Source organism: Sturnus vulgaris, chromosome 3 (genome assembly GCF_052056855.1).
Source record: "Sturnus vulgaris isolate bStuVul1 chromosome 3, bStuVul1.hap1, whole genome shotgun sequence".
NCBI classification, from domain to species: Eukaryota; Metazoa; Chordata; class Aves; order Passeriformes; family Sturnidae; genus Sturnus; species Sturnus vulgaris.
Genome location: NC_142245.1, coordinates 5,859,875 through 5,874,512, shown reverse-complemented (window position 1 = coordinate 5,874,512; position 14,638 = coordinate 5,859,875). Strand labels below are relative to the sequence as shown.

The 14,638-nt window shown below is 39.8% G+C and overlaps 1 protein-coding gene across 19 annotated transcripts in view; it reads right to left on the bottom strand.

Annotated features, from left to right (window-relative positions):
- The window catches only part of CCDC88A (coiled-coil and HOOK domain protein 88A), a 65,720-nt gene that overhangs the window by 26,447 nt on the left and 24,635 nt on the right, over positions 1-14,638 (bottom strand). For 17 of the 19 annotated variants that reach the window (XR_015802088.1, XM_014895130.2, XM_088160787.1 and 14 more), the window contains exons 9-18: positions 14,449-14,618; positions 11,663-11,744; positions 11,029-11,187; positions 9,543-9,689; positions 8,873-9,017; positions 8,111-8,295; positions 6,610-6,747; positions 3,501-4,571; positions 2,965-3,092; positions 49-190 (exon numbers count right to left, since the gene is read on the bottom strand). Coding sequence is in view for 18 of the 19 variants with exons in the window: in XM_014895130.2 (XP_014750616.1) it covers positions 49-190; positions 2,965-3,092; positions 3,501-4,571; positions 6,610-6,747; positions 8,111-8,295; positions 8,873-9,017; positions 9,543-9,689; positions 11,029-11,187; positions 11,663-11,744; positions 14,449-14,618 (2,367 nt within the window). In the remaining variant the exon portion in view is untranslated. The remainder of the gene's footprint in view (positions 1-48; positions 191-2,964; positions 3,093-3,500; positions 4,572-6,609; positions 6,748-8,110; positions 8,296-8,872; positions 9,018-9,542; positions 9,690-11,028; positions 11,188-11,662; positions 11,745-14,448; positions 14,619-14,638) is intronic. The other 2 variants (XM_014895131.2, XM_088160775.1) reach the window with 1 other exon arrangement.

The window sequence follows — 14,638 nt, the reverse complement described above, 5'->3', positions numbered from 1 at the left end:
AAATAACAACAGCTCATTTAATATTAATTTCTATTAAAATTCCCTTACTGTTTTCAGTTCCTGACGCAGCTGCTGGTTCAGATTTGTTGATTCTTCCAAACGAGCCTCCAAAGCAGCAATTTTTTCTTCTTTTATTTCCAGAGACTTCTTGAGGGTGGATTCTAATTTGGACTCCAAAAGTTTGTACCTACTGGCCAACAACAAAAACGAGTCTGTATTTTAAATAATTATTCCAGGTACTTAAATTCTAAAATGTTCTAGAGCAGAGTCATAGCTACATTCAAACATCCCTGAGTGCTGAGGTCAAAAGTGTGAAGACACCTCAGCATCCATAGCAAGTAGAATGAAATAAATAACCAGAAGATAGTTATCAGAACAATTTTTGACTCCACATTTCTTTTAAAAGATGTTAGACCCAGCACAAGACCCATTCAGGCCCACCAGGGGGGTGCTGGGTTTCTCTGCATCATTAGTGAGTGGTGCCTGCACTGCCCCTGGCTCCACTCCAGAGAATCCAGCGGGGACCTCCACTCAATTGCAATGTGAAGAATTTGGAGAGCAGGATTCTCATCAGTTCCCATTTCCAGCCAGCTCCAAAGGGAAGGACAGGGAAGGAGATGGAGCCCAGAACTGTGCAGGTGCACACTTGTTTAGTGCATCAATGTGCAAATTGCTCACTCAGCCCAGCTGCTGATATTTTGAGACTGTCGCCACCCTTGATGTGCAAAGCTTCCATTTTTAACCATATTCACGATATTGTAGGGAACCTAAACCTCCCAAAATGTCAGAGTGAGAGACAAGTGGTCAGATTAACTGTATTCATTTAGAACTGGACACTCATTATGGGAAATACCAAAACCCACACTCATTAATCACTTCTGAGCAGCTCAGAATCTGGAGAACCCCCCACTCCTCCCCACAGCTGGATAAAATAACCCCAACCACTGCCATCTCCCCTTTCCAGTCCTGGCTGCTGAAGGATCCCTCAGTTTAGTGACAGGAATAAAGTGCAGGAGACTCCTGAATGGATAACAGCATCAGATCCAGTCAGGAACTGGAGCAGAAGACCCATGGCAAGAGAATTAATAAGCAGAAAGCTGTCCAGTAGCATCATGCAGCAGGAGGAGAGTCTGAGATTTTCAGATATGACAACCAATTCCCAAGGATTTACAGAACAGTAGGCAGCCTGGGACTAGTAGAATATACAGTATTTCACCTTCCTGAGCTGAAGAACAGATTTGGCTGCAAGTAATTCCTGCTACTGAAAAATGACACAATTCTATAGAAAACAAAGGACAAAAAATAGTAATAGCAGAGATCCAGTATCTACTTACACTTTGAGCAGTGAAAAATGGTATGAATTTTTTAATATAACTGCAAGTTGGGTTATTTTGGATTTAGAATCAAAATCCATAAATCTGTTGTCCGAGGACAGCAGGCAAGAGAAAATGGAAAACACTTCCAAGTCCTAAAACGTGGCCAGTTTAGACCTCAACAGAAAAACTCTAAGGTGCTACCAAGATCATTTATTAAAAACCACAAGCAGCTCTTTGCAATCAGGAGGAGGAAAATGGTACATTTTTAATTTCCATCATCAAAATGACAGAGGCAGATGAAAAACTAGACTGAGAAGTAATTGTATCCCTAATGAACCCAGCTGGTAATGACTCACCTAAGTATTGTTATGCAAGGAAAGCAATCCAGGTATCTCTGGGATGAATGAAAAGGTTGAGAACAATGGAAAAATCAGGGGATTTATTGGCAGAACAAAATTTCAAACCAATGCTAGTTTTCTCTTGGAAAACAAACACTGCCCTTTCACGATGCTCCAGCTCTATATGGAGCATGGGAAGAAGCTCAAGGCAGCAGCAGAGCTCAACCACTTCTAACCCAGAACTTGATTAAATGTTGCTCCATTTGGGCTTCATCTAAGTTTAAGCTTCCCCTTGGATCAAGGACTGGTGGGTTTTTGTTGGGTATATTTATCTAAGGACATATCAAATGCTTATCAAGTGCTTAAATGAAATGCTTGAATCAGAAGAAATCCAAGCAGTGCAAGTTGTGACAGCTTTTCCTGAACTCCTCTGGGAGCACAGAAATGCAGCTGAAAGGCACCAGCACAAACCAAGAGGGGGACACAGGAACCTGGCACCACCCCTGTGACAGAGCACTGGGAAAGGGCAGCTGCATTCAAACCCCAACATTTGGGCTTCTTTGAGTTCCTCTGGACACAGAAGGCCCCAGATCCATCCCCAGGTTCATGCCAATCAGTTGTAATAAGTGATCATGACAGCAGAACTGCACTGGGAAGCCAAGCTTGGCTGGAAGCCCACACCAGTCTGCTCTGCTCCTGCCACCCATTCCCCCAAATCCCTGCAGGGCAAGGCAGGGCAGGGAAAGGCAGCAGAGGAAACAGATGCCAGGGCAGCAGCTGCTCCCCAGGGGCAGGTATGGAGGAGGGATGGAGCCACCACCAAGTTCTGGAGCCACTCAAAAACTGGGTATTTCCCAGCCAGGGAAAGTGGGAATGCAGCTTCCTTTAGGATGGAAGAATTAGAAGGAAATGGTTGCAAGGAATGAGTGAGACAGTTTAAGGTAATCACTATTGATAAAACCCATTTGTGTCAGACAGGCAGACAAAAAGGAAAAAAAACCCTACTTTGAGCTAATTATCTTTTACTGGTACTGTTGCTGCTGCTGACTAGAGCATAAAACATTTTAATTATAATTAACTCTATCTCCTGACATACTTCAGTGAGTCTCTTAGCAACAAAAAGTGGCAACTCACTGTCACAGTCAGCTGAATGTGAAAGCACATCAGCTAATTCATTTCCAAAAATATCGAGTTCCTTTCTGGGTCCATGAGTGTGCCTTAAAAACCTCAGAGCATGCACAGAACCAGTCTGCAAAACCACTTTATGAATAAAAAAAAAAATCCTCGTTTGTCCTCTTTGCCACTCTCACCTGTCATCACTGCTCTGCTCATCGTGCAGGAGACGCTCCTTGTTCAAGCCAATCTTTTCCAGCTCGTGGGCCAGTTTTTCTAGATCATTGTTCATCTGTTGAGTCTTCAATTTCTCATTCACCAAGTCCTTGCACAGAAAAAAAACTACAGTCAGTGTTTCCAGCTAAATAAAATAATGTGGGGTCTTAGTTCTGGGATGTTTTATCATTGCATGACTGGAATAATTCAACTTTAACTCCCCTTCCAGTTGTAGACATTATGTTGTAAAATAGGATTTCTCTGTGCTCTCTCCCTTTCCCTCTAGAATTCCCCTTCAAATTTGGTCTGGAACATGACAGTGAAGGGGAAACATTCCAGCAATATGATATTCTTCCTTTCAATGACTATCATTATAAAATTTTTGATGATTTAATGCATAAAGGTGTTAAGAGTGCACAGATTAAAGCAGAAAAAAATCCTCACAATCAGAAGGCAGATACAATTTCTGTACATTACAAAGGGATCACGATGGGAATGGGAACTCCTCTGTGTTTACCTCTCTCAGGGTGACCAGGGTTTTCTTATCAATGGTGGCTCTTTTCACCAGTTCCTTGTTTTCCTTCTCCAGTTCTTTCAGGCGCACACACGACTCTTTATACACAACGATTTCCTTAAACAGAGATTTATTTTCCCTTTCCAGATTACTGATTTTGACATTATTTTCTTCTAAGGTATTATCTTTAATTTCTGCTTGCTGTCTAAGCCTTTTATTTTCCTTTTCCAGCTGCTTCTTATCCTTTTCCAGTTGAGAAGTTTCTTGTTCTAACAACTTATTCTCCTTTTCCAGCTGCTCCAGGCGCTTACTGGAGATTTTTAACTCTTCCAAGTTCTTTTGCAGGGTCTGATTTTCAGTCTCTAAATCTTGTAATTCACTCTCTAACTGCTGAATCTTCTTATTGCTGTTTTCCAGGGCTTTCTGTAGCCTTTGGTTTTCCGTGTCCAGGCCTTGGTAACTGACTTCCAAGCGTTCAGTCTTCTTAAAAGAGGCTTTCATCAGCTCAAGGCTTTTTTTGAGCTGCTCCTTTTCACTCTCCAGCTCCTTATTTTCTAATTGTAACTGTGCCACTTTAATGCTTGTACACTTCAAGGATTCAATTGTCCTCCGTAACTCTAAATTTTCTTCGTCCAGTTGGGAATTCTCCTTTTCTAAGGATTCTAATTGAAAAGTGAGGTTTTTCAGGCTATCCAGGGTTTTTTTCAGCTTTCTGTTCTCTGTCTCCAGGTCAGAGTTCTCCTGTTCTAAGGCCTCGATCTTCTCACAAGTGATTTTTAGGTTGGTGATTTTCTTCTGTAATAACTCATTTTCCTTCTCCAGACGATGCAGTTCGTTCTCTAATTCTTCTGCCCTCTCCCCTTTCTCTTTGTAGTGTTCCAGCTCTTTCCTGACTTGTTTTTTTTCAAATTCCATCTTATTTAACTTACTGCTGGTCTCTTTGATAGACTCATGGAGGATTTTATTTTCCTTTTCAATTTCTTTCATTCTCGCCTCAGCACTGATTTGTGAGCGCTGCCTCAGAGAAGCCACAGTCTGATTCAAGTGCTCATTTTCTTGTTCTAAGAGTTTAATCTAATTTGGGCAGAAAAATGGTAAAGTGATAAAGAATGTGCCAACAAGGAATTGCTTCCATATATAAACTAAAAGATACTCATCATATCATATTTACCTTCTGAGCTAAAGAAAATCACTTACTCTGCTAATATTTATGTGAAGAATTACAAACATTACTTCAAGTTTGATGACAAAGTAAATCTTCAGATCTCTTCCTCTTGATTATTAATAGATAAACAAACCCCAAACCAATAAAGCACAAATCAAAGGAAAGCTTTACCTACTTCCTAGCAGATTGAATTTTCATTTGTGTTTACCCTCGTTTGAATTGTGTTTTCTTACACTCTGTGATTTCCAGAGCTGTGTGTCCACAAAGAACAGAACTGCAAAAAGTTATAAACCAAACCTCAGCTGGAGAGAGGTGTGGGAGCCATAAAAATCTCTTTATTTCATTTGGAAGAAGCAGAGGTGATGGGTGGGAGATGAGGGAATCCTGATCACAGTCAACAACAATTTGAGAACTGATTTTTGAGTTACAAAGAACCTTTGGATACTCTGTTCCAAACCAGCTTCAGAACAAATAAATCATATTGGAATTATTTTTCTAGAAATCATTTTCCCTGATCTACCTCAAGGATACAGGCAGAGCTTGCATCTTAATTTTTAATATTTCTTGGCTTTTTAGGTTGCTCCAAATCATTTGGAATTATCTGGGCATGTAACACCAGACAGCAAAATCCAGCAAAAGTGTTTGGATCAATATTTAAGTGTACACTAATAACCCAGTGTAAGGGATGTTTCAACAATAAACTGTTTGGGAGAAAAGCAAAAGTGCTGCTTGCAATGAAAAACAGGCTGAGAAAATTACAGGCTGTTCTTCCATAGTGAAATCTGAATGGAACTATTAATTACAGATCCACAGCTCTGCTCCCAGCACTGACAAACTGCTCTGGAAAATTCACCACAAACTCATTAACAGGTGCCTAAAAACACAACTCTGCAGCACCTGGCATGGCACTGAATTGCTGTCCATGAATTCTGCTTCTGTAATCCCAATTCTACAAAAAATCCTGATAAATGCCTCCATGATTTTGGATGAAACCAAATGAACCTCCTACAGTCAACTCCAGTAAGTGTCAGCACAGGATTTTGGAAGAGATATGGAAGATGCTGTTGACCCATCAGCCCTTAAGTGTATTATTTTTAAGTAGAAATAGTCCCACTAAAATGTAAGTCCTAAAACAAGACATATATCTTTAAATGAAAGTAAACCTTCCATGCCAAGCTTTTTTTTTTCCCCTCCCATTTTCTTTCCTTCTGGAATTTCATTTACTGATTAAACAGGGCCTTTAAAAATATTCAGCATTTATGAAATATAATATTCTGCATTTCAAAAGACTGTACTTTAAATTAAACTGAATGGCCTTGTCATCAGGAGGTATAAATAGAATTTATAAAAGCTAAATGCAGTTCTAATTCTGAAGGAGCGAATTCCTAAATCTGGGACTTGCAGAGCTCTTTTTCCTGGTGGCTGCTCTGCAGACACCTCAGAAGGTGCCAGTGCTGTCCATCAGGCACAGGCACATCTTTTACAAGGATTCACATGCCAGGTTTTGGCAGCCACAAATCAATGCAGGTGGTCACAGCAGGAAGCCATCCCAGTGCAGGGCAGAGTTATGGAGCTGGAATTCCCATCAATACTCCACTCCATGCACTGCCAGCTGCCTGGGACCTGTTCTCCTCCTCTGGGAGCTGCCTGGCCTCCCTCCAAAGTTCCCAAATTTCTCTCCTGGCTGAGCTCCACCCTCCCAGCCACTCCAGCAGATGCCCACAGGAGCGTTACAAGCAGCACAAAGCTCTGAAGCCACCAGGACAGCCCCAGCCAGAAATGAGTCACGTCTCTCACTGCCTGCAGCTCTCAGCAAAGCTGTTTTCCTGCAGGAACCTCCTTCTGGCAAATCCACGACATTTACAATCCCTCCATGTCTGTAAAACCCTACAAAAGGAGACCAGCAGAGCACAAAGCAGCATTAAAACTTTTGGTTCTGCTACTCACTTGTCGCTCCGAGTTCTCCCGAAGTGCTTCAAGCGTCTTTTCAAGCTGGGCTTTTTCTTTCATCAAATCTTTACTCTGATTTTGACTGTTCTGAAGACTTTGTTTCTCTTGGCTGATTTCATTCTCCAGCTCTTCAAGCTGGGAAGAGAAACAAAAGTTTTAAAGTGTACTTAAAAATGACAGCATTAGCTGGGCTGAAGGCACCCTTATAGAAATGAATAAAGAAGCTTAAGGGAAAGAATAAAACAGAAGTTTCTCATCTTTAATTGAAACATTAATTTCTTCTGGGAATACTCTGACTCCTGCCAGAATTTTCTCCCTGGCTCAGAACACTGTATCTGTAAAGTACTTTAGTGTAAAAAAAGGGTCAGATTTTCTCAGGCTCTGGGTATTTCCTCAAGTATCTTTTTTTTCTCTTAAAATTCCATTTTAGCAAGATTTATACTGCTCCTCCAAGACCCTTTTAACTTAGGAAGGTTCAATGTTGTTTGATCTTACTTAACTATCTCAAGAGATAATTAAGATGATTCCTTGGGAATTAAATATATGAGTTTGTTTTGTCAAATGGTTCCAACTAGCAGAGAGTAAAACTATTTAAAATTTAAAATACCCAGGCATGATTCCTCTGTCACACTGAAGTGGTAACAAATTACCCTGAACAGTATTTGTGTGTTTCTTACACCTATTCCTTTCTTTTGTACCTCCCAGCTGCCTTTTGGGCACAGCACAGAGGCTGCTCCAGAAATTCCAGCTTCTTAGGAATCAGAAATCTTATGGAATCATGGAATACAGCAGGGATTTCTTTAATTTTCTTTCTTTTTTAAATTATCTCTTAACCACTCTAAGAATAGTCTTTCACCTGAAACAGCTGCTGAAGTCAAAGCTATTTCAGGAACTTTAGACATTTTCACTCCACTGTAATTAGTCCCAGCTTTTTTTTTTTTTCCTTCTAATTTTTATTCTCTATAAATACCACTGACTAAATTATTCTATTTGATACATATAATTTGAGGGGTAAAGTATTGCAGCTCAGCACAGTTAAAGCTGACAAATTCCTCTCCTGAGCTGCTTATCAATTCACTGACCCACCTTCTCCCTTCCTCAGCTAAAATGAGGACACAGGACCAAGTTTTCAGCTCAGACTCATCACTCACACTTTCTTCTGCTTCATAATTACCAGAATTAATGCTCTCCAGTATTCTAACCCACTTTCATTACTCACCATATCCTCCATCTATTATTATTTTTCCCCTCACTGGTCTAAGACCTTTCTGAATAGACTGAAATAAACTGGTCACAGCCTCACATAACAAAAAAGAGAAAAACCTCTTGGAGGTGGTTTTATTTTTTACCATAAACTTACAAACACTGAAACTCCACTCAGACCCTTGTAATGCCTTACCCAAAATAACAGCAATTTATAAAATAATCCTTTAGGAAGAAAACAGCACAGAACATCAGGCAGCTCTCTCACACAATCCAAGCACACCCTGACCTTCACCTTCTTGCTAAGTCTTTGGTTTTCTTTTTCCATTTTCAGAATCCTTGAACTGCTGCCTTCCACAGAGCCCACTGCACCTTGCAGCTCTTCCACTGTCTTCAGCAAACTTTGGTTTTCCATTTCCAGCTTCAGTAACCTGCTGGATGTCAGCTCATTCACCTCATGGCCCAGTGATTTCTGGGGCACTGCAGGAGAAAAGCACCAGTATCAAAATAAAAGGTAGTATTTTATTTAACTGCATTTTTAAACTTAGAGGATTTAACAGCCTTTGAAGGTTCTTCCAATGACCTTCAATCACCTTCCTGATGACCAGAGCTGATCAGGATTAGAAATATTAGAAATTAAAGTATGTTCTACTCTCTCAATGTTCCTAATCACAGCACAGATTAGTTTCCCACAATTCAGGATGCACCTCCAAATTCCACAAGTGCCTTCCACAGAATCCAGTTTATATCCAAGCATGTTATACTGGAAAAGTCAAAGTTTTTACCACAGCTCTTCTCCTTAACTTTGAGAACAGCAAAGCAAGAAGACTCATGATCTTTGCTGCAGAGTACAGAAATCTGAATGGCAAAATAAAGTCATTCCAAGGTATTTATGGGGTTTACACCACTATGTAACTGCACAAGACCCACAGGAACAGACTTCCCATGCAGGCTGTATCTCCATGCATACATGGGAATCAGCATTTCATTTCCTAATGTTCAACCCAGCCTCTGAGATTTCCATTTCAATCATTTTCCAATTTTTAACTTGGTTTACCTTCAGAAAGTTCAGTAGTCCTGTTTATCTGCTCCAGCTCCCAGCCAAGATGCAAAGACTCATCCATACTTTGTTTCTGAGCCATTTCTAGGGTCATATTTTCCTCCATGAGCTCCTCAATCTTCTTTCTGTCCATATCACGCTCCTTGAAAATTATTTCACAAATTAAAATGATTCCACAAGGGAAAAGATTTCACAAGTTACCACAAGTTAAAAGTTTGCATACATGCAAAGTTTTATTATCTATATTCTTCTATTAATATCTATATTCTATCATCTTTATTATGTTGTCACAGGGAAGGGGAAAGTGCTTTTTCTGATCTGCCTAGACAGAGAGCTGGGGGAAAACTGGCTAAAGTTGGGAGAACTGTAAAGGGAAGAGTAAAAAGAAGATTACAAAGAATTGTTCTCCTCATAACCTACAGCAATCACTCCCTACTTTTCCAAAGTTTACTTCTTTCTGAATATCAGGAAGCAAAGTGCATGGGGTAAACACAATATTTAAGTGACAACTGATGCACATTCAAAAAAAATCAATCCTATTGCTCTTGAATCTCTGCATTTATCATCACATTCCTTCTCTTCTCTACCAATTTGGAGGCTTTTATTAAAAATGGAAATTAAATTCAGCGTGGATCAGTTGCCTTTGCCACCCTCCCCTGACACTCACCATCTCCATATCGTGCAATTTAGCTTTTAGTTGTAAATTCTCTTTTTCTAACTCGTGCAGTTTGTCTGAACGGGCTCGGGTCCCCTCTAATTGATCTTCCAACATTGTCTTGGTTTCTAGCAACACTTGATTGTCTTCCTTTAACTCCTGCAAAAATGGACCAACAACAACAACAAATAAATCCCAAACCAGTATTCCCCTGCTCATACAAACTTTGATACACATCACAACCCATTTCAGAAACCTAAACTCAAACTGGGAGCTGTAACAGAGTTTTTATAAAAAGCACATTTACAGCAATTCCACATAAATGCAACTTAGGAATTTCTGTGAAAATAAAATTTAACATAAATTAAATGAAATACTCCCTAAGCCATTAAGAACTAATAAAGTGTTGATAATTATAATCAAATCATCAGAATCTCTGTCATTTGAGCTGTGATCTGGAAAGAAGTACAGCATGTACAGCTCAAAATTAGGTTTATAGGACACTGGGCCCAAAGTCAGGCCAGGATGCTGAAAATGCAACCACAACCTTAAAATACAACCAGCCACTTCTCAAAGGGCCTGAGCAGCTTTAATTTTGGTACACAGAGGATGTTTTAATAGCAGCTGATGAAAGTAATGTGTGAAATACCTAATTGGCAACTTCCCTCATCATATAAAGACAAAACTTTTCAAACTTCAGCACAAACAGTCAGCCTCAAAATCTGAAATAAGATCACACAAACATCCCTCATGCTCCCCCCTACACAAATATTAACTTAACTCATAATTATTATGAAGCAAACCCAATTAATTAACATCTGTCTGTACTGAAGCATGCTTGAAATATCTGATAGTTTACAAGCTATGAAAACACAAACAATTTTTAGGGGGTTTATTAAACATTCTATGAAAATGACACTTCCACTGTTGTGAAATCCTGTACACTAATCTGTTTTCCTTGACTAAGTTTCATGCCATATGGCTCTTGCCCATCAAATTTGGCATTTACAGACAGAATGATGGCCTGATAAATTCCTGCCTGGTGATTTGTCTCCTAAACTACTAATTCATGCCAGAACTCTAAGCTCCCCTTGCCTGGTGTTGGTACATCTTTTTTTAGGGTATTTTATGCCATTGTACTCATTTATATGAACAGCCTTCATTTCCTCAACACTTGACTTAGAAAATTGCTTTCCCTTAGGAGACATACAGGAGGAAAAGGGAATTATTGCATTTAGAGCATTTCTTTAATTAATTCCTCTGCAGGTTTCTCAATCCATCCTTCACAGAGGCTTCCACTTCCATGCCATTAGATATGGAGACAATTCCCTAAAAACTGGAATTTGTCACAAAAACCTGACTGCCACAGCAAGAAGCCACAACCCTTTCTCCCATCCCAACGCTTTAACCTCCGAATTAAAGCACTGAAAAGCTTTGAAGAAGCCCCAGCCAAGAGAAGAATGGTGCTCCTGGGTGATTTCCCCCTGGATTTATTCACCTCCACCCTGGCTTTGTAGAACTCGATGTCGTGGAGCCTCTCTTTGTAGCGGCTGACTTCGCTCTCCAGCTTGTCCACGCGGATCGCCTTCTCCCGCAGCGCGTCCAGCTCGTCCCTGTACACCCTGGCAGAGCGGGCATCCGACAGCAGGTTCATGTTCTGGGACACAGGGACACACAAAAATGGCCTTGGTCTTCCTTCTGGCTGCTTTTGAGTTCATATTTTTATTTTATATTTATTTTATTTTGTATTTCTTTAAATGCGCCAGATGGTATTTCCCGTTCGGACTAAAACGTTTCTTATTTTTATTTCTATTACAAACTGAGTTTTACAGCACCTTAAGCTGACAAGCTAAAAATGGAGATGTATTTCTTTCTTTACAAGGCCTTTTAAGGCTAAATTGTCTAATTAAGAAAAGCTATCTTGATTATTTTTAACTTAATAATTAACTACTTGTGGTCCGCAATGCGGGCTTTTTTATTCAATTACACAAAACCACCAGAGGAGGAAAAGGAGGAGGTAAAAGGAGGAGGAAAACTTAAGTATTAAGAAGCATATTAATATCAGAAAAAAGTGGTGAATTGTTCTGCTGGTGACAACTTTTCTTAAAATAATAAAATGATGAAAGCCACACCTCTTGCTGAAGTCTCTTCAGTTCAGCTTCCATCTGTTCCAGCTCTTGTTTGCAGTCAAGCAGCTGCTCAGTCTTCTCCTCACTTGAAGGAGAAAACACAAACCAGTTAAACATGGCCACAAATCCTGCTAATGATCACCAGCTTTGGGAACAAAATGCTGAGATTTCTGAGGCTTCCACCTTTAACCCACAATTTCAGGGACATCAGAGTGTAAAATTTAGGGGTACCATTATTACATTAGCTATTCTTTTGGTTTTAGTCTTTATCTAATATTTTAAATGTTGTTACATTTTTCAGAGTGCTTTAAATTATTGTTTCCTGCTCATGCAGGGTAGAAAACAAGAGTGTAATAAGGGAATTTCTGCAATAAGGGATTTTATGTAAAAAACCACAGACAATGCACATGAATGTGTACCAGCAGATCCACATCCAAAAGCCAACACAGAATAATTTCAAATTACACATTCAAAAGATCCAAATTCTTTCCAGGAGAACCAGACACTGACTCCCTGTCTCAACCAAGTAAAGCCAATTTTAAAAGCACTTTTACAGTTCTGTACTTTTTCCTTTTCTTACAGAGAAGAATTAAGGGTTTTAGGTATCTTTATTCAATTGAAGAAGATACTGCTTAATAAGCTCAGTAATTTCATGAAACACACAATGAATTTTAATTTTCTGGAAACAACACAGTGTCTGTTTTAGTCTACTCAGAAACCTGTGGAAAAAAAATTGACATAGAACGTTACAATTCCTACAGGACTCATTCTTAACTTCCAACTCATTTCCCAATGCTTAAAAAATGAGTTTGTTAAACCACAAGTGCAAAGGAAATATTTAAATCTCTCAGAGACAAAGAACACCTTTTGACGTTCAAAACTGCACCTCAGAACAAACAGTATTTGGTGTTGAAAAATCTGCCAATATTGAATATTCTTAAAAGATATACTGCACATTCAAATGTGTTACTATATTACTGCACATTTTGGAATACAAGAAACAAAAGTAGAAAAGGGGGAAATAAGAGAATTTAATGGACTGAAATGTATCCTACTGTCTCAAAGCAATCACACCAACAAAGTGTAAGTATGTTTTAAATAAAACCAGAGCAGTTGTTTTTAAAAATGAGCCAATTTCACCATGAATGATCTTTTTGGAAAAGGTCACTGAGCCCACAAGCACAGGAGGCTCAGCTCTGCACATCTCAGTGCAACATCCCTGTCACAGCTTTCCCCCTCCAGAAGTGCTCAGAAACCAGGCACAAACACAAATTTATTCCTGATTTCTGTAACTTTTCCATCAGCATCCATATTCCTCTTATTGTTCTACGTGGGAGCACACAGAACTCAAACACCCAGAAAATGAGGTGTGCAATTTCCAGCTTTGGAGTTTCTGTATTGCCTGGTTTGCATCCAACTGAAAAATCATCTTTACAGACCTTTTAAATGAAATTACATCAGCTACACTGCATATTAAACCAGGTATGAAGGTTCACTGCCAAAACCAGATTAGAAATAAATTTTATGAGTATTTTCAAGTCTGGAATTAATGTAATTTTAAATTTATCAAATAGATGCAGCATTTAACACTAAATGCTGCAGACTGAAGTTAATTCATCCAAGTCTGGTATTTTAAGATACTGTAAGGGAAATTATTTACCAACTGAATTCAAATAAGAGTGCAAAATGTGGACTGTTCTGAGCCATCAGTGCTGCCCTAATTGCACGCTTCAGCTACAGACTGGAGAGGATTGGACTAAATTATACAGAACATACCAGTGTTCACTGTTTAGGCTATCTATTAACTGTCAATCAAACTAATAACAGCAATTTTTTCACTAATTTTCTTGGTGCAGCTGTTTATAGAATATCCTGGGCGGGCTCATTGCAGGAGACACATAATAATACAGACAATCAGGAAAAAAAGAGCCCCATCTTTTGTCCTCTGCTCCTCATGAAGACCACGCTGGAGTGGGGGAAGGGGATCCTCAGAGTAAATCAACAAGATCCTTAATCCAGCCAGCTAGAAATGATCTGATCAACAAACTCTGGGAATTGTGACTTATGTTGCTTTCAGATTATGATTTAATTTACCTGTCTCCTCTCTCCATTGTTGAATTAAAAAAAAAAAAATCTTTATGCTGTTTATACACGAATCTCTTCAGATTGAGCATTTTAATTCAGAGCACACACACACTTCACTCTGCTAAAACAACTGACACATTGCTACAGGGAGAAGCAGATTCTCCATAGATCTGTTATAGATCTTCTCTTTAAATAACTCCTCATTCTGCTCAGATTTGCTCCTTGGCCACGAAGACAAAGTGCCCACAGGTACCTACATGATCAGGAGCAAGTACTGTGCAGACAGGAAATCTTTTACACAGGAACAAAGAGGGGGGAGACAGGAAAGCATTCCCATGGAAATTTTTTGTCCTATCTACAAGGAATTTATACCATGAATTACAAGAGGTGAGTATTTCTGGTTGGAAACAAGAAATCATGCTAATCATGATCACCTCCAGGTGATTTAATGATCACCTGGATTGAGAACAGAATGCTGTGATTTGGGAGACTTCCACCCTTAATCCATGATTTCAGGGACATCAGAGTGCAAAATTTAGGTGAGCACATCATGATGAATACAAACAGAGAAGAAAAGTTGAATTTGTCCCATGGGTCTACAAATCTTCTCGTGTCACGAAAACATTCCAGCTGGGGAGCAGTAACACTAAAAAGCACTTGAAAGGAAGGGTTAGGGAAGGATGTGAGCGTGCATTGGTACTCACAGCTCCTGCCTGAGCCTCCTGATCTTGGCCTTGGCGTCGGCCAGCTCCACGCTCAGGTGCTGCCGGCTCTCGGTGCGCTTCATGCCGGGGGAGCCGCAGGGCGACTGCGCGGCCGAGGCGTGCGGCAGCAAGCGCAGGCAGTCCCGCTCCTCCGACAGCTCGATGATGGTCTGGGGACAGAGCACAGCCA